Raw genomic sequence first — 22,893 nt, 5'->3', positions numbered from 1 at the left:
CGGATGAACTTATCCTCCGCAGCAAAGGTGACTCTTGGTTTTTCTTTCCTGGGGCAGTCCTCATGTGAGCCTCTATGTAGCGCTTGATGGTTTTTGCAACTGCACTTGGGGACACTTTCAAAGTTTTCCCAATTTTTCGGACTGACTGACCTTCATTTCTTAAAGTAATGATGGCCACTTGATTTTCTTTACTTAGCTGCTTTTTCTTGCCAGAATACAAATTATAACCGTCTATTCAGTAGCACTATCAGCTGTGTATCCACCTGACTTCTGCACAACACAACTGATGGTCCCAACCCCATTTATAAGGCAAGAGATCCCACTTATTAAACCTGACAGGGCACACCTGTGAAGTGAAAACCATTTCCGGTGACTACCTCTTGAAGCTCATCAGGAGAATGCCAACACTGTGCAAAGCAGTAATCAAAGCAAAAGGTGGCTACTTTGAAGAACCGAGAATATAAGACATATTTTCAGTTGTTTCACACTTTTTTGTTAAGTATATAATTCCACATGTGATAATTCATAGTTTTGATGCCTTCAGTGTGAATCTACAATTTTCATAGTCATGAAAATACAGAAAGCTCTTTCAATGAGAAAGTGTGTCCAAACTTTTGGTCTGTACTGTGTAATACATATATATAAATGCATTTCCTATCAAAGCAATTTATTCCTTAACCATAGGTTAGGGGATAATTTGCAAATCAGTGGGTGTGTGACTATTCCTATCCCTACTGATCAAGAGAACAATGGACTTTTGTTCCCTTCTCTGAATAGACCAGCGGTCACTGTACTTCGACCATTTTTAACACAGGATGTAGAATCCAATGCAGTTGTGAACATAGCCTAGTGAATGAGTGCAAATATAATTCCAGTATATGTAAACCTGGGACAGTGCAGATCAGCAAAGTGTGTTCTGACTACACTATGCACATACTAAATTCCTGTACTGTCCTATCAGTTCCAACATAACTTGTGCTTGTAAAGAAAAGGCCTTCTCTGAAGATATCTGTAAGAAAATGCTAATGAATAAGCTGGATCCTGCAGTGTGACACATAAGTATCTTGTGTTTCCTTTTTGTTTCAGGCACTCCTTGAATTTCTTCAAAGGGTCGTTGATCACAGAGAACAAAATAAAATGACTCTTAAGAACGTTGCTATGATAATGGCACCGAATCTCTTTTCTCTCCACACCTCTCCTTTTAAAGCTCTGGATCAGGTCGCTGTTACTAGTGCAGCCCGGACCGCTTCTGTCATGCTATTCATGATCAAATACCAAAAACTCCTCTGGACGGTACGTTAGCATGTTAAATAAAGTTTATAAAGAAATATTACTTATTTCTATACTAAGGCACATGCAGAAATGATCATAGCTACCCAAATATCATTTTTTTGTTGTCTAAAGGCTCCTACAATTTATACAAGTCTCATCTGTCTGTGACAGATTTTCCGAGGAAACGGGTGCTCCATGGATACAAATTACCCTGGAAAAGTGGCCATTTTCCTGGCTGATGTACCTCTCAGTCTTATGAGGCCTTAATGACTGGAACATCTTTTGCTAACACATTGCAACTCCTGACCAGTCACTCACAGATGTATTGCTTCCATCTACAGTGCCTGCTTGAGAGTGGTGCTGTCACAGGGAAGATCAAATATCTGATTGCTTTTAGATTCATATGTATAAACTCATTGTCTTAAGTGGAAAAGCCCCAATTAAATCTTGAAATTTGTTCCTGTTATCTGCCCACCCATTTATTTTCTAAACTGATGTGTCCATCCTTACCGTAGTCCAAATTTGACAAAACGGTTTATTCCGTTTTAGCCCAATAGTAAGAGACTAAATTTGTTGTTTAATGAAAGTTGTACAATTTTCTAATGTACTTTCTGTATCAATTCCTCACAGCTTTCTAGATCTCTACTTGATGTCATTCATTCTGCTTACAAACAGTGGCTAAAAATCAGTCCATGGTCATGTGATGTACAGTCCATGGTCATGTGATGTATAGTTCATGGTCATGTGATGTTCACACAGGTGCACAGCTCGTTACCAGGCAGATGTCTGATTACTGTGGTGTGACTATAACCGGCTGTGCGCCTGTGTGTTCATCACATGACCATGGACCATATATCACATGACCGTAATCTTCAGGTGGATTATGTCTTACAAAGCCCTTTGAAATGCAAAAGAAGCAGAAAATATGTGGCAAATTAACACTAGTGTTTATTTCTCATTCAGACTTTAGGTCCTCAGTATCTGATCAGTGGGGATCGATACCCAGCCCCTGTGCAGCTCATCCGCCTTTTGGAAACTATACAGATGAAAGGAGGCAGCTCTGCAGCTATAGGTGGTAGGTGCAGAGCTACAACTCCATGCACTGCATAGCAGTGGCGCTACATAGTGCATTAGGTTGTAGTTCTGCGTCTGTTACTTGAGTAGAAGAAGAGCTGATTCTGGTTCCATTAACCTCTAGCTTCTCAGCATCAGCTGTTTGTGTGGGGTCTGGGTGTTGGACCCCCACCAATCAGATACTGATGACCTAGTCAGGGGAGGTGAGTAAAATTACCAAACTCTTGTTATACTCCCCTGGCTTCATCTCCCCTGGCATCCTTTGACCCAGCAAAATGATGTTGTGTGCACCATATGGACACAGTGGTGGCCCAACATCTGACAGAGGAATTTGAGGGACTGCCTGAAACCCGTAGTATGCCAAGGAGAGGTGAGGCGAGGTGTTATGTTTACTCACTACGCCAAAGCCTCCTTTTATTATACTCTGGGGTCTAAGGAGAGTTCAGGCCAAAACCAACCAGAAGGGCATCAAAATTAAATTTGTGAGGTCAACCCATCTCTGGTTAGGAGTAAAAGCATACATCTGTGAACACAAATTGAAGAAGCAATCCAGAGATAATCATCTTTTTATGACTATGGAAATTATTTTCCAGGGTATTGCTTCTGTTTTAATGCTTTATTGTCCTGGATCATTTTCTGATGTCCTATTGTTACAATAAGCCATCAGTATTTGATCTCACGACACCCTGCTGATCTACTGTTTGAGACTGCTGCTAGGCTTGGTACTATACAGTGTACAGAACCAGAAGAAGATGGCTCAATACATTGTATAGTGACTAAGCCATGTTATTACACCTCAGCTCGCCTTCACTGTAATGGTAGCAGGGCTGACTCTGCAGGCCATTACACAATGTACAATAGCCATCTGCCTCCAACTTCGTTCACTGCGAGGTATTGCTGCCGGGCCCAGCTAATTTGTTTGGAGTCCTAACACCCAAGCCTCCACTGATCAGATATTCATGGCCTATTGATAGACCAAAAAAAAAACAACAATTTTTAGGCTTAGACCGCACATTGCCAAAGCCAGGAGTGGATTCAGCAGAAGGGAGAAGTGAAAATATATTCAGCAATATGTGACATATACAGTAAGTATAATGGGGCCCTGTCTGTCCCACCTATGCCAGCCGCCGCCTTCTCTAGTTGTAATCCTCTTCGCATTACTAATGTGCAAAAACTCTGTCAAGTCGTTTTGGCATCTTTTAACCCCTCTCAGATACCTTTGCAGTATTTCCCACCAGACCCGGTCTTGTTAATACATTTTGTGAAATAACTGCAGTCAAGGATTTTTTTTTTTATTTTTTTTTTTTACAGATTCCAAAGTTTCTAGTTGCACAAGTTAGACAGCAAAACCAGAAAAAAACTTCTAAGGAAAGAGCTATGAGACGACTACTAAGAAGAATGGCATATGACAGGGAGAAGCCAGAGAAGGCTGAAAAGAATGCAGATGTAAGCATCTTTTTCTGCAAGATAATATTTAAGTACTCACAGATTATTATTTTTTCTTCCTCTTGAGGATAACACACGTTGCAGGTGGTGGTGCATTCAATTCTCTTACCGTTGCTTTATTTAGGTACTATGTGGATTTCACACATGCATTAAAGCAGACACTGTAGGAATTGGCAGGTCAGAGTAGGGGTCATGAAATGGCCAGTAAGCAAATTGAGTACACCACTGCTTGCATCATATGCATTATCAAAGGAAGTGGTGGAGGTTTGATAAATGAAAAAAAAATCAGGAGTACTTATTTTTTTTCAATGCTTCCTTTAACCCCATTAAACCTCACAATTGTGGTTGATCTGTTACCAAAGAGATGAAGGGAATTGGCAACATGTGGAGAAACATAATGAATATTACGTGCAGGCCTATGAAGGGGATGGTTGACTGTGTAATTCATGGATTTTCATGAACTGGCCAACTCTGGCAGAGCAGTCCCTGTAAATAGTTAACCCTTTAATGTAATGGGATGGTTAAAGAAAAGTCTCAACATGTTCTGGCAAGCTAAACTACCAGAAGTTACTCATTTGACTCATCTGTGGTGCTCCCGGTACATTTCCATGAAGTCAGTATACCTCTCTTCACTGAGCATGCACTGCATGTCGAGTGCATGCACCATGAATCTATAATGTAGGCGCCTTGACTTTATCAGAAGACTGGGCATGTTGCTGGAACACTGTGGACTTAGCTCCTAGTAACTATAGAAGACTTTTGTGGGGCATATCATCAATGCTCAAGTACCTGTGGGTGGTTTAGTCTCCAAAAACTTTCCGTCTTGTTGCCTTTAGAGGACTCTATCAGCAGATTTATGGGTTATGAGCTGAAAATATACCTGAATAGCCTTTAAAAAGGCTATTCAGGTGCTGCTATTAGTTTTTAAAAAGACCCACCTTGGTAATCGATATGTAAATGAACTTGATTGTGCACGGTGGGCGTGTCGTGCACCCCTTAGCGTCATAGCTTCTGCATGCACACCGCTGCCTCCAAGCCCCCCCTCCTCCTTCTTATTAACGGCGGTTTTTATTGAAAGCACGCGTCTGCGCAGTAGCGCTCTCTCCGGCGTACTAATGCGCATGCTCCAGCACTATTTTCCCATAGAGAACATTGCTGGAGCATGCACAGTAGCGTGCTGGAGGGAGCACTACTGCGTATGCTTTCAATAGAAACCGCTGTGAATAAGGAGGAGGAGAGGGGGCATGGAGGCAGCGTTGAGCGTGCAGAAGCTATGACGCTAAGGGGTGCACGACACGCCCACCGTGCACGATCAAGTTCATTTACATATCGATTACCAAGGTAATTAATAAAAACTGGGGGGGGATCTTTTTACAAACTAATAGCAGCACCTGAATAGCCTTATTAAAGGCTATTCAGGCATATTTTTAGCTCATAACCCGTAAATCTGCTGATAGAGCCCCTTTAACCAGGGGACTTATGTTATTCCCTATCATTTCATTTATAATTTTCTATAATTAATATTAAAAGCAATATTTTGTCATCTTTGTGGGTTTGCCCACTATATATATATATATATATATATATATATATATATATATATATATATATAGTGTCCTTATTTATTCCTATTATAAATATCTCCTAATTCCAGTGTTTATCAGGATACTATTCTAGCCTATTCAGTCTTCATATTGTATCTGTACATTCGAGGAATATTGTTGCTGGGGTCTTCTGCCCTCTAGTGGAGAAAGTTGTAACTTGTTTACCACCCAATCAGGTCTGAAGTCTAGCTTCCTCAGACAATTGCATTAACACGAGTCGCCTGTTGTATTATTGTAAAGGACTCATAATAGAGAAGCTGTGGGTGAATTCAGTTCAGTGCAACCCACCAGTCCATGAAAGAGAACCTTTGTCTGCTGCACTTGAAAAGGCTGCTGAGGGGAGTTCATATTTTACAGTACTTGCCTTGGTCTTTTACCAGATCACTCCATTTCAGAGACAGAATGCTTAGTGCTATGTAGTAGATTATTTTTATATTATTATATTGAGTTTATTGTAAGATATTTTCTTAGCATGCAGGAAGATATCTGTGTAGTTTAACAATGTATACATTGTAGTAGTAATGTCAGGACTCGAGTTACTGGTCAGGTTTTACAGACATCTGATAAAAGGAAACTCTGCATTGTAGAAAGTCGGTGAGTTATGTGGACAATAAGAGATTCAACCATCTGGAAGTCTGTTACTTTTCAATAATTGTACCCATACAATATTTATATTTATACTAATCTATATTTTTTTTCCATTTTTGTTCCCTAATAAAAGATCGACATATCGCCAGGATTCATAAGGGTACAAGCACCTCATTTTTCTAAGGTTTCTATGGCGGTACAACTAACAGAAGATTTAAAAGCTGGCGACATCTTAGCCCGGTTTCTTAATGAGGAAAGGTATTTAATGTTTTTACTGCAACTTGTGTTATCAAGAGAAATAATAAGGATGGACTCCTGATATGTTAAGGGGTTGTCCAGGGTTTTATTTATGGGCTAGCCTTAGTATAGACCTGTAATGGCTAACCTTTTGAGTTTGGTGTGTAAAAACAAAGACCTAGCTTAACTTGGATGCTGTGCAGAATCTAGAAATATCCATAATTTTGTGATATTTGTAGCTCTAGCAAAAATAAAAAAAAAAAAATGCTCCAATCTGGGCCACCCTCCGCTGCTGCCTTCAGGGTGCATTGTAGCCGACTCTAAAGAACACAGCGTCGAAGTTCTTCAGTGTCGTGACTTAAGTGTACCATCGCCTATAGGAGGCAGCAGAGGGCAGCCAGGATCAGAGCATAGTAAACATTATCGGCAGCTGCTTATTGCAATAACACAGTGAGTAGTCATCTTCTTGTATAGACCATAAATATGTAAATGTTGAGGGCGACAGTCACCACTCACAGGGATCATCTGCTCCTTCACCTTTTTTACCGCTCCGTTCCCATTGGCAACCTCTTTAAAAACTATAGGTGAAAAGTGAAGGATTTCAGCTCCAATACACGTATGGCAGAGTGCATGCTAAAGTAAATGTTATGCTTTACGAAGGAACTAAAGTACATAGCCTTCTCTTCTTAGTGAATGTTGCTTCTAGTTGCATATGTGTTTCTATAACCGAGTAATGGTAGGATTTGTTTAAGATCCCCAAACTATGAAATGCACCTTATTGTCTGTGAGCTACCAATTAAGTGCCCACCATTACTTTTCATTTTTAGCGATAGCTCTGACACCTATAAGTGAACCTCACACATATTTTATCCAATGAGAATGTTGCCTTTAAGACCAACAATGTATACATGCATGTATTAACAAAACATCACTAATCTACACAAAAGAACCTTACACAAGCCAAAGTCCAGTAATCCGCATTCACCAAACAAAATAAAATTGTGTTTAACAGGAACGTTGGAGGTATTTTATAAAAAAAGAAAAAAAAAATTGCTGGTAGCCAGATCACGAAAAAACTATTGATCCGCAGACTGTTGACAGTTGAACCCCCACTAATCAAAAAAGGATGGCCTATCATAAGAATAGACAATTGGTTTTCCTTTAAATTTAACCCTATAGATGTTCTTCCATGTATAGTATTGTAAATCATGCTGTCATTAGAGATGAGCGAACACTAAAATGTTCGAGGTTCGAAATTCGATTCGAACAGCCGCTCAATGTTCGTGTGTTCGAACGGGTTTCGAACCCCATTATAGTCTATGGGGAACAGATACTCGTTAAGGGGGAAACCCAAATCCGTGTCTGGAGGGTCACCAAGTCCACTATGACACCCCAGGAAATGATGCCAACACCTCTGGAATGACACTGGGACAGCAGGGGAAGCATGTCTGGGGGCATCTAACACACCAAAGACCCTCTATTACCCCAACATCACTGCCTAACAACTACACACTTTCCACATTCAAAAAAACCTCTATCAAAGTGGGAAAATACCTGGAAACCTTCTTTACTCCCCAAATGGATGGACACAAACCCCAATTTAAGCTCAACAAACAGTAACAACCACCCCTTTAAATCACGTTCCCCATGACAACCACAAATGGAATAGGCAATGGGAATTCCAAAAGCCCTCACCCTTAACTGTCATTTTGAGTGTGTGTGTGTGTGTGTGTGTGTGATGTGGTAAGACCTTCCAAAATTCACTTTTCTAGCCCTTAACATGAGCCCTTCCAAACAAAGTTACATGACCTTAAGCTGAGCTACCAGCAGAGATTGAGGCCCTTGGCATGAGTAGAGCCTTGCACCAGCAGTGTTTTTGGCACTTAGGGTGAGTTGAGCCTTGTACCAGCGTGTGTCCCTTAACATCAGGCGGGCCCTAAGTTCTGCGCTTTGCACAAAAGTTCCACATTAACTAGGCTGAATAGTACAAAGATTAGTAGGCCCGAGAACCAGGAACAGGTCTTGCAATGGCTGTCGGATAACGCTTAAAGCACATTGTCCACCAGCCAGTCAGCCTCTACCTCCTCTTACCCAACAGTCTTGTCCTCCTTCCACCCAAAATTCCCAATCTTCTCAGAACAATAACCCCAACTGTCCCTGCTCCCCAGAGCTGTTCTCCCTTCCTTTGACTGTACCGCAACCTGCCCCTCCATTTCGCGATTCCACGGACCTAACAGACGAGTATCTGTGTCCAGATGCTCAAACACTAGAGTCTCCTCCATTCCATCTCCGGTCGATTTGGTGGCGGATGACCAGCAACCCACCCTCATCGACGACGATGAGACGCAGTTGCTGTCAGGGCAGCCAGTTGACATGCGCATTGTGCAGGAGGAGGAGGCGAGACAGGAGTTGGAAGAGGAGGTGGTGGACGACGAGGACACCGACCCCACCTGGACAAGGCAGATGTCAAGCTGGGAAAGTAGTGTGGATGTTGAGGCAGGTGCAGCACCAAAAAGGGTAGCTAGAGGCAGAGACATGTCCAGAGGCAGAGGTCAGCTGCTTTGCCGAAGCCAGGCCAGACCCGGAATGTCCGAAGATGTTCCCTTTTGTACCCAGCCCAGAAAAACTCCCCCATCGAGGGCACGTTTCTTGAAGGTGTAGAGTTTTTTCAAGGAATGCGCCGAGGACAGATATAGTGTCGTCTACACAATTTGCCTCTCGAAATCGAGTAGGGGCCCTGAGAAGAGCAACCTGTCCACCACTTCAATGCACCGTCATTTGGAATCCAAGCAATGGAATCAGTGGCAGGCAGCAACGGCAGGACAAACGTCGCCCGCCGTTCATGCCACTGCCTCTGCTCACAGTGCTGGCGATGCACTCCAGAGGACGAGCCAGGACATCACTTCATCTGCCTCCGCCACTTTGTTGACTTCTCCCTCATCCTCCCCTGTTTCTGTCTTATCTCCTTCTCCTGCACCATCAAAGGCACCATCAGGCGCTTCTTTACAACAACCCACCATCTCTCAGACATTGGAGCGCCGGCAGAAATACACCGCTAACCACCCACCCACGCAAGCCTAGAACGCCAACATCGCTAAACTGCTGGCCCAGGAGAGGTTGGCGTTCCGGCTTGTTGAAACTCCCGCCTTCCCGGACCTGATGGCAACTGTGGCACCTCACTATGCCGTCCCTAGCCGTCTCAACTTCTCCCGGTGTGGCGTCCCCGCCTTGCACCAGCACGTGTCACTCAACATCAGGTGGGCCCTTAGTTCCGCGCTTTGCTGCAAGGTCCACTTGACCACCGACACTTGGACAAGCGCCTGTGGTCAGGGATGCTGCAGTGCTTATCTTTAATGACAGGCAGGGTGAATGTGGTGGAGTCTGTTCCTCGGGTGCAAACTGGGGTGGCCTATCTCCTCTCCCAGGCCAAAATTCATGGCAGGAGTAGACTGAAACCCTACGACGCTGCAACCTCCACCACAGCTACTAGCGGCAAACGCTAAAACACTGGTGTGGGGAGACGTCAGCAGGCGGTGCTGAAGCTCATCAGCTTGGGGGACAGACAGCACAGTGCCTCCGAGGTCAGGGATGCCATCCTGGCTGAGATGGCATTTTTTTTTCCCTGCTACACCTGGGGCCTGGCATTTTTACGCCTGTGATAATGGCTGGAACCTGGTAGCGGCTCTGGAGCTTGCCAGCCTCCAACACGTTCCATGTTTGGCCCACGTCTAACCTAGTGGTGCAAAGTTTTTTAAAAACATACCCAAATGTACCGAAGCTACTGTTGAAAATGCGGCGCTTGTGCGCCCACTTTTGCAAGTGCACAGGAGTCGCTGCTAGCCTAAAAACACTCTAGCAAGGCCTACATCTGTCCAAACACAGGCTGTTGTCCGTCATTCACACACGCTGAAACCCTACAATACCATATCTTGAGCAGGGTGTGTGAGCTGCACAGACCTTTGATGGAGTTCCATCTACAAAACCCAAGGGTTCCTCAAAGTCAGCAACCAAAGTTTCTGCACCATGAGTTTCCAGGGGTGGCAGAGTTATGGCTAGGGGAAGAGGCATGGATAGGGATGATGTCTAGGGGCAAAAGCAGTGTGGATGTGGAGGCAAGCTAAGCAGGAAAAACTGGGGGTACAAGCTAAGGCATGGACTGGGGTGATGTCTAGGGGCAAAAGCAGTGTGGATGTGGAGGCAAGCTAAGCAGGAAAAACTGGGGGTACAAGCTAAGGCATGGACTGGGGTGATGTCTAGGGGCAAAAGCAGTGTGGATGTGGAGGCAAGCTAAGCAGGAAAAACTGGGGGTACAAGCTAAGGCATGGACTGGGGTGATGTCTAGGGGCAAAAGCAGTGTGGATGTGGAGGCAAGCAAAGCAGGGAAAATGGTGGCTAGAGGCAAAGGGATGTCCATAGGCAGCAAGGGCAAAGATGCAAAACTCTCCCGTTTCAAGAATTTTCCTGACTTGTTTCCCCACAAAACATTCCTGGGAGGAGGGCTGAAACACCACCCTCCTCCTCCTCCGCTGTTAGATTTACCCCAGCTACGAGCTGAAAACGCTGCAACACTGGTGTGGGGAGACGTCAGCAGGCTGGGCTGAAGCTCATCAGCTTGGGAGACGGACAGCACACTGCCTCTGAGGTCAGGGATGCCATCCTGGATGAGATGGCAATTTGTTTATCCCCGCTGCCCCTGGGGCCAGGTTTTTTAGCTTGTTGGAGGGCTCTGGAGCTTGCCAGCCTCCAACACGTTCCATGCCTGGCCCACATGTTCAATGTAGTGGTGCAATGATTTTTAAAAACATACCCCAAATTAGCTGAGCTAAGGGTGAAAGTGCGGCACTTGGACACCCACTTTCCCAAGTCTACAGTACCTGGAGCTAGCCGCAATACACTCCAGCAAGGCCTACATCTGCCTGAAGCACCTACTGTTGTGCGAGGTCACCACACGCTCTAACCCTAGATACCGTATGTTCAGCAGGGTGTGTGAGCAGCAGAGACCTTTGATGGAGTACCAGCTACAAAACCCAAGGGTTCCTCAGAGTCAGCTCCCTCACTTTCTGCACCATGAGTTTCCATGGGTGGCAGACTTATGGCTAGAGGCACAGGCATGGATAGGGGTGATGTGTAGGGGCAAAAGCAGTGTGGATGTGGAGGCAAGCTAAGCAGCAAAAACTGGGGGTACAAGCAGCCGGTGACATCATCACTGACAAGCACAGCTGTCTGTCAGCTGACAGGCTGACTTTCACCAAAATGAACAGACAATGGATAGACTCATCATATACATGTCAGTTACATGACAAATTTAGTGCAATTTGCAAGTCCAAGATGGTTTGGAGATCTGCGGAGAGGAATCTCACCACCTCTTGCGGGTGCCATCATTTGGAAGGCAAGCCCTGGGCTGGGGTGAGAGCAAGCGCAGGATAATCGTCGTTTGGCCTGGCGGCCACTGCCTCTTCCACTGTTGACAGGGCTGGCGCTGCAGTCCAGACCAGGAGCCAGGACACCTCCACATCTGCCTCTGACACTTTGGGGAGTTCACCCTTATCCTCACCTTTTCCTGCCATTTCTCCTTTTGCCCGCGCCATCATGCGCCTCTTCCCAGCAACTCCCCATCTCCCAAGCCTTTCATTTCATGCTAAAGTACAGCGCAACCCACCCACATGCCCAAGGCTTCAACGGCCTCATCTCAAGAAATCTGGCCCAGGAGATGTTGGAATCCCGGCTGGGGGACACTCTGCCCTTTTTGGGCAGAGTGTCTACTGCGCCACCGCACTGTGCCGTCCACACCAGCACTTTCCCCCAAACATGAGGGGGTCCCTAAATTCAGCGCTTAGCCCTAAAGTTCCATGTGACCAGTTACGAATGGACAAGTGCATGCGGACAGGGACGCTACCTTTCAATTTGGGCACAGTGGTTGAATGTAGTTGAGGCGTGGACCGGGTCGCAAAATGTGGTGGCCTGACTTGTCTCCCCACACAACATTCCTGGGAGGAGGGCTGAAACACCACCCTCCTCCGCTGTTAAATTGACCCCAGCTACGAGCTGGAAACGCTGCAACACTGGTGTGGGGAGACGTCAGCGGGCCGTGCTGAAGCTCATCAGCTTGGGGGCCAGACAGCACACTGCCTACAAAGTGAGTCATGCCATCCTCGATGAGACGGCAATGTGGTTTTTGCCACTGCACCTGGGCCCAGGCATGTTGTCATGTGTGATAATGGCCGTAACCTGGGATTGGCTCTGTAGCTTGGCAGCCTGCAACATATTCCATGCCTGGGCCACATTTTTAACTCATTGCTGCTAATCTTTTGAAAAAGGTACCCCAATGTTCCTGAGCTACTGGTGAAAGTGTGGCGCTTGTGCGGATAGTTTTTAAAGTGTATAGTTGCCGCTGCTAGCCTCTATGCACTCCTACAACGCCTGTACCTGCTGGAACAACGGCTGTTGTGCGACGTCTCCACACTGCTGGCACTAAACATATCATGTGTTGAGCAGAGTGTGTGAGCAGCACAGACCTTTGATGTAGTTCCAACTCCAAAACCCTCGGGTTCGTCAAAGTCAACTCCCTCAGTTGCTCAACCATGAGTGGCCATGGGTGGCAGACTTATGTGAAATCCCATCCCATCCATTGCACTGGACACGAAACATTAGCATGCGCTCAGCACAACTTCGGATATGGCAGATGCGTTAAGCAGGGTGCAGGGTACAACACAGACCAGGCCCGAGCACCAGGAACAGGTGTTAGAAATACTGCAGCATCTGCCATTTCCTTCCAATTTTGGGGTTTTGGACCCGCCACCGACTTGTCTGGACCTAAGTGGGGATCATGAGACACAGTTGCCATCAAGGCAAGCTGTGGTCATGTGCGGTTTGCAGTAAGGGGGCAGTGCGCAATTGGAAGAGGAGTTGGTGGATGACGAGGCCACCGACCCCACATGGACAGGGGTGATGTCTAGGGGCTAAAGCAGTGTAGATGTAGAGGGAAGCTAAATCAACAAAAAACCTGGGTAGAAGCAAAGGCATAAACTGGGGTGATGTTTAGGGGTGAAAGCAGAGTAGATGTGGAGGGAAGCTAAGCAGCAAAAACAGTGGGTAGAAGCAAAGGCATGCAAAACTCTACCCTGTTGGAAGACTTATTCCTAGGTCTGGAACACGTTAATGGCCCCCCTGGACAAATTACTGCCACTCAGGGGCCTAGTGTCACCAGGAGGGACAAGTATAGGCGCATGTTGTGGGAATACCTGGCCGACACCAGCTCTGTCCTCTCCGATCCCTCTGTGCTCTACAGCCTAAACTTATTTTCTCATCTTTTTTTCTGAACTGCACATCTCTTGCCTGCTTCCTTTGGGATCTTAGAAATGGTGGTCCACTTCCACAGATGGTAACTTCAATAGACAGTGTAACGGGAGTAGCTGAGGGATCGCTGTCTTAACCACTTTTTGGCACAAAATTAACTTCCAAAGCCAAATATGGTGCAAGTATATGATGCAAGGACACCTACACACCTATCTCTGACACATTGGGGAGTTCACCCTCATGCGCCCTTTTGGCCTGCACCATCATGCGCCTCTTCCCAGCCACTCCACATTTCCCAAGCTTTTCATTGCAGGCAGAAGTACAATACAACCCACCCCCATGCCCAAGCCTGTAACAGCCTCATCGATAAACTGCTGGCCCTGGAGATGTTGGTGTTTGTTTATGCTTCTGGAGACCCAGGCCTTCCGTCAGCAGATGGCAGCTGGGGCACCTCCCTATGCTGGGCCTAGCCGTTACTACTTCTCTTGGTGTGCTGTCTCTGCCTTGCGCCTGCATGTGTCCCATAACATCAGTCGGGCCCAGAGCTCTGCGCTTTGCTGCAAGGTCCACTTGACCACCGACACATGGACAAGCGCCTGTGGTCAGGGATGCTGCAGTGCTTATCTTTAATGACAGGCAGGGTGAATGTGGTGGAGTCTGTTCCCCGGGTGCAAACTGGGGTGGCCTATCTCCTCTCCCAGGCCATGGCAGGAGTAGACTGAAACCCTACGAAGCTGCAACCTCCACCCCAGCTACTAGCGGAAAACACTGTAACACTGGCATGGGGAGATGTCAGTAGGCCGTGCTGAAACTGATCAGCTTGGGGGACAGACAGCACAGTGCCTCCGAGGTCAGGGATGCCATCCTGGCTGAGATGGCATTTTTTTTTCCCTGCTACACCTGGGGCCTGGCATTTTTGCACCTGTGATAATGGCTGGAACCTGGTAGCAGATCTGGAGCTTGCCAGACTCAAACACGGTCCACGCATGGCCCACGTTTTCCAACTTGTTGGTGCCATGTTTCTTTGAAACCTACACCATTGTGCCTGATATACAGGTCAAAGTGGGGCCATTTTCGTAAGTGAGAACTAGCCTCTGCTAGGCAGAAAACATTCAGAGCACACTCCTCTCATCTTCGCACCGTTGGCTGGCGGAGGAAGACGAGGGGGTTGGAGTGGCATCTGATGTCCCTATCCCACACGAGGCTAGAGGGTGCACTTCAGTGCATCCCATTGCTTCACCACAAATGGTGTGAAGGGGAGTGGAAAATGGAGGAAATGGAGAGTGACCCTTACAGTTGGGGCCAGCAAAGGCATGCCAAGTAACACACTGGCACACATGGCTGACTTCATCTTGGGTTGCTTTTCAACACATATTTCACATCATGAAGAACAAATAATACTGGATTTTTTCAAGCCTCGAACCCCGGTCTAGGTCTAATGTCTGTTCCTTTCTTATATTAGGGGAGAGGGAAAAAAAATTACTTCAGTGATACGTTTAGCGTACATAGACTGACTATTAATGTGTATCCCACTTAGTGTTGTTAGGGTTACACACCGTCACAACCTGGCTAAAGCTTCTATAGCTGTTAATAAAGTCAACATAACTTTACGGTATCCAAAAAGACAGCTGGTACCGACAGAGAGCAAGACAAATGTCACCCAAAGCTGTGAGCTCTGAACACCCACAGTGACTTTGGCGTCATCATCATTATAAGGGAGTGGGTGGTAATAAATAACTTGGCAGTGCCTAAAACCCAAAAAGCTTATACAACTATATTTACATTAAGATACACAAATGAAACTTTTCAGTAGCATGTCATGAGACAAGCTGATAAGCTCTTCCTTTGTGCAGTGCTATTTGAAAGTTAAACGCTGCCTTTATTTTAATTCTGGAGAAGGTGCAGACATTAGATTTAGAACATGTTGTCTTCATTGTCCAAATCCTCTATATAGGTAACGCGTTTTTCGGGCCGAGCTGTCTGGGAACGAGCTGGTGCAGCACTGACAACCTGGGTGAATATGGCAAGAGCCTGAGATGTAGGGTGAATGAATCCCCAAATTATTTGTGGAATTCCCAGTGAGACAATGGCACTGTATACCAGTATTAAAAATTGTGGGTGCACGTAACCCCCATATATTCTTTGAATTCCCAGTCAGACAATGGCACTGTATACCAGTATTAAAAATTGTGGGTGCACATAACCCCCATATATTCTTTGAATTCCCAGTCAGACAATGGCACTGTATAGCAGTATTAAAAATTGTGGGTGCACGTAACCCCCATATATTCTTTGAATTCCCAGTCAGACAATGGCACTATATACCAGTATTAAAAATTGTGGGTGCACATAACCCCCATATATTCTTTGAATTCCCAGTCAGACAATGGCACTGTATACCAGTATTAAAAATTGTGGGTGCACGTAACCCCCATATATTCTTTGAATTCCCAGTCAGACAATGGCACTGTATACCAGTAGTAAAAATTGTGGGTGCACATAACCCCCATATATTCTTTGAATTCCCAGTCAGACAATGGCACTGTATACCAGTATTAAAAATTGTGGGTGCACGTAACCCCCATATATTCTTTGAATTCCCAGTCAGACAATGGCACTGTATACCAGTATTAAAAATTGTGGGTGCACATAACCCCCATATATTCTTTGAATTCCCAGTGAGACAAAGGAACTGTATAGCAGTATTAAAAATTGTGGGTGCACGTAACCCCCATATATTCTTTGAATTCCCAGTCAGACAATGGCACTGTATACCAGTATTAAAAATTGTGGGTGCACGTAACCCCCATATATTCTTTGAATTCCCAGTCAGACAATGGCACTGTATACCAGTATTAAAAATTGTGGGTGCACATAACCCCCATATATTCTTTGAATTCCCAGTCAGACAATGGCACTGTATACCAGTATTAAAAATTGTGGGTGCACATAACCCCCATATATTCTTTGAATTCCCAGTCAGACAATGGCACTGTATACCAGTATTAAAAATTGTGGGTGCACGTAACCCCCATATATTCTTTGAATTCCCAGTCAGACAATGGCACTGTATACCAGTATTAAAAATTGTGGGTGCACGTAACCCCCATATATTCTTTGAATTCCCAGTCAGACAATGGCACTGTATACCAGTAGTAAAAATTGTGGGTGCACATAACCCCCATATATTCTTTGAATTCCCAGTCAGACAATGGCACTGTATACCAGTATTAAAAATTGTGGGTGCACATAACCCCCATATATTCTTTGAATTCCCAGTCAGACAATGGCACTGTATACCAGTATTAAAAATTGTGGGTGCACATAACCCCCATATATTCTTTGAATTCCCAGTCAGACAATGGCACTATATACCAGTATTAAAAATTGTGGGTGCACATAACCCCCATATATTCTTTGAATTCCCAGTCAGACAATGGCACTGTATACCAGTATTAAAAATTGTGGGTGCACGTAACCCCCATATATTCTTTGAATTCCCAGTCAGACAATGGCACTGTATACCAGTAGTAAAAATTGTGGGTGCACATAACCCCCATATATTCTTTGAATTCCCAGTCAGACAATGGCACTGTATACCAGTATTAAAAATTGTGGGTGCACATAACCCCCATATATTCTTTGAATTCCCAGTCAGACAATGGCACTGTATACCAGTATTAAAAATTGTGGGTGCACATAACCCCCATATATTCTTTGAATTCCCAGTGAGACAAAGGAACTGTATAGCAGTATTAAAAATTGTGGGTGCACGTAACCCCCATATATTCTTTGAATTCCCAGTCAGACAATGGCACTGTATACCAGTATTAAAAATTGTGGGTGCACATAACCCCCATATATTCTTTGAATTCCCAGTGAGACAAAGGAACTGTATAGCAGTATTAAAAATTGTGGGTGCACGTAACCCCCATATATTCTTTGAATTCCCAGTCAGACAATGGCACTGTATACCAGTATTAAAAATTGTGGGTGCACGTAACCCCCATATATTCTTTGAATTCCCAGTCAGACAATGGCACTATATACCAGTATTAAAAATTGTGGGTGCACATAACCCCCATATATTCTTTGAATTCCCAGTCAGACAATGGCACTGTATAGCAGTATTAAAAATTGTGGGTGCACATAACCCCCATATATTCTTTGAATTCCCAGTGAGACAATGGCACTGTATACCAGTAGCAAAAATTGTGGGTGTATATAGCCCCAATTCTATTGCTAGGGGACTTGCAGGGTATTTCTGAGGTGAAGGTGGGGGGGCACACCGTTGGAACGGGGATTTGGGGTGTATATATGGGGTATACGGGAATACACTGTCAGTGTGTTCCATTCAGGATCCTGGGAAAGCTGGGTTGCGGCGATTGAGCCCGTCAGTGCCACGTTACACTGACAAGCTTCTCCCTGGAATTGAAGTTATATGTAAGCCCAATATATTCTTTGAATTCCCAGTGAGACAATGGCACTATATGGCAGTAGCAAAAATAGTGGGTGTATATAGCCCCAATTCTATTGCTAGGGGACTTGCAGGGTATTTCTGGGGTGAAGGTGGGGGGGCACACCGTTGGAACGGGTATCGGGGGTATATATCGGGTATACGGGAATACACTGACAGTGTATTCCATTCAGGATCCTGGGAAAGCTGGGTTGCGGCGATTGAGCCCGTCAGTGCCACGTTACACTGACAAGCTTCTCCCTGGAATTTAGCTCTTATAAGAGCTGTTGTGGTTGTCTTCTCCTTCCTATCCTAGCCTGTCCCTGCCTACCCAGAATCTAAGCCCTAGCTAGCTGGACGGAAACCTCCGTCCTCGGTGAATTGCAAGCTCAGAATGACGCGAAGCTGGGCGGCGCTGTTCTTTTAAATTAGAGGTCACATGTTTTCGGCAGCCAATGGGTTTTGCCTACTTTTTTCAACGTCACCGGTGTCGTAGTTCCTGTCCCACCTACCCTGCGCTGTTATTGGAGCAAAAAAGGCGCCAGGGAAGGTGGGAGGGGAATCGAGTAATGGCGCACTTTACCACGCGGTGTTCGATTCGATTCGAACATGCCGAACAGCCTAATATCCGATCGAACATGAGTTCGATAGAACACTGTTCGCTCATCTCTAGCTGTCATCATACAGTGTACATCAGAAGTGAGTATGGTAATAAATCTCAGTGCAGAGTTAGGTAATTTTTAGAATGTAATTATAAAGGTAGAAACTAATTTTAAAATTGCCAATAATTGTAATAATAATTGTCTTCGTTACTAAGTAACGGTTTGTAAATTCTTCTTCATTGTTTTCAAGTAATAGTTTTTTCTCAGTACAGCTCCTTTTTTATAGAGGAAGTTGTAGTTTCTGATTTGTAGCAATTTATAGCATGTACAACATGTTTTTTATGACTTTATTTTAAGCAACTATTTAGAGATTGTTGTCAAATAAATTACAGACTCGAGGTTCTACCAATTTATATTTGATTTTAGGTTGAAATAATCTGCAGATATGACATTGTAGACATTTATAAATCCTATTTGGAAAGTAGATTTTTATACATTTTTTACAAATGTGATTTACAGTGTTATATATTTAATATTGACAGTGGCACATCAAGAAACTTAAGGAAAGAAGAAGTTAGCTTATATGAAATTGGAGGAAATATTGGTAAGACACACCACTTTTCTCTCCAGGTCAATCTCTGATCCTGTCTTTAAAGTGAAGTATGATGATTTGTTATCTTGTAATTGTATGCTAATTACATTGTATCCACCCACCTTTTTAACAGCTGTCACAGGGCTGTAGGTGAATGTGGCCTATTCACTTCACCTGTGTTTTGACTAAATAGGTCATATCCTATTTTTTCTCCATTTTAATCGAAAATGGCGCACCTTGGGTACAAAATTTTTCATGGCCGTTTTTGTACAAAATTTGTCTGAATGATGGACTAAGTGTTTCAAACATTTTGTAAGTTTCTGCATCCTGTGAAGTGCGTGGAGTTTATTCAGAAGAAAAGGTGGGGATTGATAGAAGGGGTGGGGCTTTTGATACAATGCCGTGTGCCAAAATTTTGGCAAATGTTTTTGCTTGGAAACGGTCAACTAATAATTGCCATAAATTTAGATTAGACAGTCTAAAAGTGTGCCAGATTTTGGAACATCGTGTTAGTTTATCTGCCTATTTTGTCTTTCTGTTGTATCTGCTGCTAGGGCTATATCCTATACTGTAATCATGTTTTCCTTATGGAAAAGTGGTCCCATGGAGAGGCAGAGATTCTTGGATTCCAGGTTCCAACTCTGTTGTCTGAAAATAAATTCCTTGTAAAATAGAATTTGACACTAATTGTCCAGCGTCTTGGCTAGGCATTCATTCATTTTTGGCCCCCACAACCAATATGTTGATAGTTCTTTTATTATAAAATACTGTACTTGCCTAGTTTTCATCTCCTGCAACGTTTTAGTCTGCTGTATTCACTTACGTAGATGGCAACGTGGTGTCAAAGTAATGCTACCCCTATATTGCCTCTTGGGGAAAGCGGTAGTCTGACAGTTCTAGCAACACATAGTATCATTATCACAAGTATAATTCTACATGGAAGGAATGTCTATGCTAAATTTTATTATTCAGCACTTGTATCCTATGGAAAGTCATTGTCTGCCCACTCACTTTTATTCTTTCTAAAATAAAATCTTTAAAAAGTAACTCAAGCAGCTCTTCTTCAGGTTCTCTAATCCTAACTATAACTATTTCTACATGTTACTCCAGGTGAGCGCTGCCTTGAAGATACAACGTATATGAAAGATTTGTCTCTCCTCAATCCAAATGCTGAATGGGTTATAAAACCGAAGCCGAAGGAATGAACTGTCCAACATGTAAAATAGCACAATGTTCAAGAACAAGCATGATACAATATATAGCGAAGGAATGATTGTAATGATTATAACAGGATGTTCTTATTACTGGGTACAGCAAACACTGAATTTCGGCCAGTTATGACTGTTCTGTTCATTTGTTAACAATAATGTAGGTTATTCACGAAGTTTCTGATACACTGGTTTCTGGTAGACCATTTTTTTTTTCACGAGTTATGACTTTTTATTGGTCATGAAAACCATTACATTAAAATGTTTTTGTATCAATGCAGAATTCCATTGTTCTGAAGGTCCCATTTTGCAGAAGATTCATTTTGCCTTACTTTAAGTACATGAAGGAACTATTGTAGCAGGACTATATTTTCTTTTTGTATAGATATTTTTGTTATACATGTACATATAATTATATACAGTATTTTTAAAATGATTATGTGAAGATATTGTGGGTGTTAACTGGTGTAAACTTTTTTTTTTTTTGTTTTAACTTTGCTTTGTATATTATTTTTTTTTTTTTCTTACACAAGCAATTGCCTGACCTTCATGTAAATGTGTATTTACCTACTGTGGTCAACACATCATTCACAAATCACTAAATTCTTAATGTCACCTCTCAGACGGACTATGACTGAACATTGGTAGCTGTAATAGATTATTCTAAAAGTGCAGGAAAATCAGACATTGCATTTCATTTCATTACTACCAGTACTAAAATACACCCTGTACAAAGATGGCAATTACTGTGATACTGTTTTACTTGATAGAGTTTGCAACCATGTGAGTAGTAAGATGGGTGGGAATGGACATTTATTTAGTGAGCTGCAAATATTCCTCTTATACTTCTGTATGGTGTACAGTATAAGGAGTCCTATTGTCCTTAAAGGAACTTGACATCTGGATGATGCTACCCTTAGTGCAGACAGCATGACTCTGTAACAGGCCCAGTGCTCTAAGTCAAACGATCATGGCCCTTGTACATAGCTGAGAGACCCGTGCACCATGACCCGGTATTAAAGCTCTGTTTTCTCTAAAATGAAGCAGCACTATAATATTGATGACCCATCCTTCAGCCATCAGTAGGAAATAAATATCAGATGTATGGTGGTTCGACCCCTAGCACCTCCAGTGATCACTTGTTTGAAGCAGTCGCAGTAGTTGAATGAGCAGAATGGGCTCTTGACTGAATACCAAGCCCTATGAATTGGATTGAAGCTGTTCTTGGTATTGCAGCTTAGTTGAGTTCCAACAGGCAACGTGACTCATCAGCATGACATCACTGACGTGTTGATACAATGGCAGAACTCGTGAGGATATTTCATCAATATTATAGTACCAGAATACACCTTTAGTCTAAGGCCACATGGGATGTCCCACCAAAAAGCGCTGCAGGAAAATCACATTGACATGCTGCGATTTCCAAAACCGCTTTGGTTTTGTAAATCACAATGTGTCTGCATGGTATTTTTTACCGTAAAGTGAACATGGGATTTGCTAGAATCCCATCCACTTTGCCTGTACTGTAAAACTCCACAATTTTTCCTGCGACATTTCCACCACGGGTACATTGCGACATTTCTGACCCGTATGGCCACAGCCTCATGCATTACTTGTTATGATCATCAGACGGGCCTATACTACCCATATGTATGGCAGCATAATCCTGGTGAATGGTTTTCTTTAATGTATATGATTTGTTAATATATTTAATTAGTTTTGACCATGTTTTGGTATCTAGATTAAAATTTTGTTAATAAAGTGAACTACAAACCTGTATAACATATATTAATCCAGTCTGAACCAAAAATCTCAGAGATCTCTGTTGATGCAGAGTATCTAATATTCAGGTTATTGCATGTGAATACTAAAAGGAAAAGTGAAGCTTTTCTGTGGTTAATAATATTGAATGCAATCCACAAAGCGCTCTTTATCAAACAAAGGACTAAAGTGATAAGGTCTTTACATGATGTTTGGCCTTATTCACATTTCATTGTTTTGTTCAGTGTTTTGCAGCCATGATTTCAAACCAAAGCCAGGAGTGGAGACTTCACAGAGGTGAGGAGTAATGGAACGATTCGTACAGGTTCTGTGCTTTCTCTCTGCTCCTGGCTTTGACTTGCCATTGCTGATGCAAATCGCTTACCAAAGCACTGACATGGGAATAAGGTCTTAGGCCTTTTCACAAAAAAACGAAAGCTGATGGAAGAAACATGACGAAAGCAGAGAGTGATCTGTTTGTATTAGTTATTCTGTCACTTTTTGCCTATTGTTCTGATGCCTTGACGGATTAAAACCATGAATATTACAGCTGTAGCCCTACATTGATTTATTTTGTCAAACTGTATATAATGCAAACCCTTTAACAAAATGTATCCTGGATTTGTTTCTTTTCCAGACTGGCACTCGAAGGCCTCCTGCACATGATCTTCAGGGCAAATACTGTCTGCATGAGGGTCATGTTTCCTGAACTCTTTATGCCTGGAGCTCATTGCATCACATGCACTATGCATGTATA

The 22,893-nt window shown here is 43.6% G+C and overlaps 1 protein-coding gene across 1 annotated transcript in view; it reads left to right on the top strand.

Moving 5' to 3' along the window:
• The window catches only part of ARHGAP18 (Rho GTPase activating protein 18), an 86,278-nt gene extending 63,595 nt beyond the window's left edge, over positions 1 to 22,683 (top strand). The window contains exons 11-15 of the mRNA XM_075268053.1: positions 1,087 to 1,293; positions 3,658 to 3,792; positions 6,118 to 6,242; positions 19,118 to 19,179; positions 20,278 to 22,683. Of these exons, the coding sequence (XP_075124154.1) occupies positions 1,087 to 1,293; positions 3,658 to 3,792; positions 6,118 to 6,242; positions 19,118 to 19,179; positions 20,278 to 20,372 (624 nt within the window). The 3' untranslated portion in view covers positions 20,373 to 22,683. The remainder of the gene's footprint in view (positions 1 to 1,086; positions 1,294 to 3,657; positions 3,793 to 6,117; positions 6,243 to 19,117; positions 19,180 to 20,277) is intronic.
• Positions 22,684 to 22,893: the final 210 nt, after the last annotated feature.

The sequence above is a fragment of the Leptodactylus fuscus genome, chromosome 3, assembly GCF_031893055.1.
Source record: "Leptodactylus fuscus isolate aLepFus1 chromosome 3, aLepFus1.hap2, whole genome shotgun sequence".
In the NCBI taxonomy this organism is placed as follows: domain Eukaryota; kingdom Metazoa; phylum Chordata; class Amphibia; order Anura; family Leptodactylidae; genus Leptodactylus; species Leptodactylus fuscus.
This window is presented reverse-complemented; position numbering and strand designations above follow the sequence as displayed.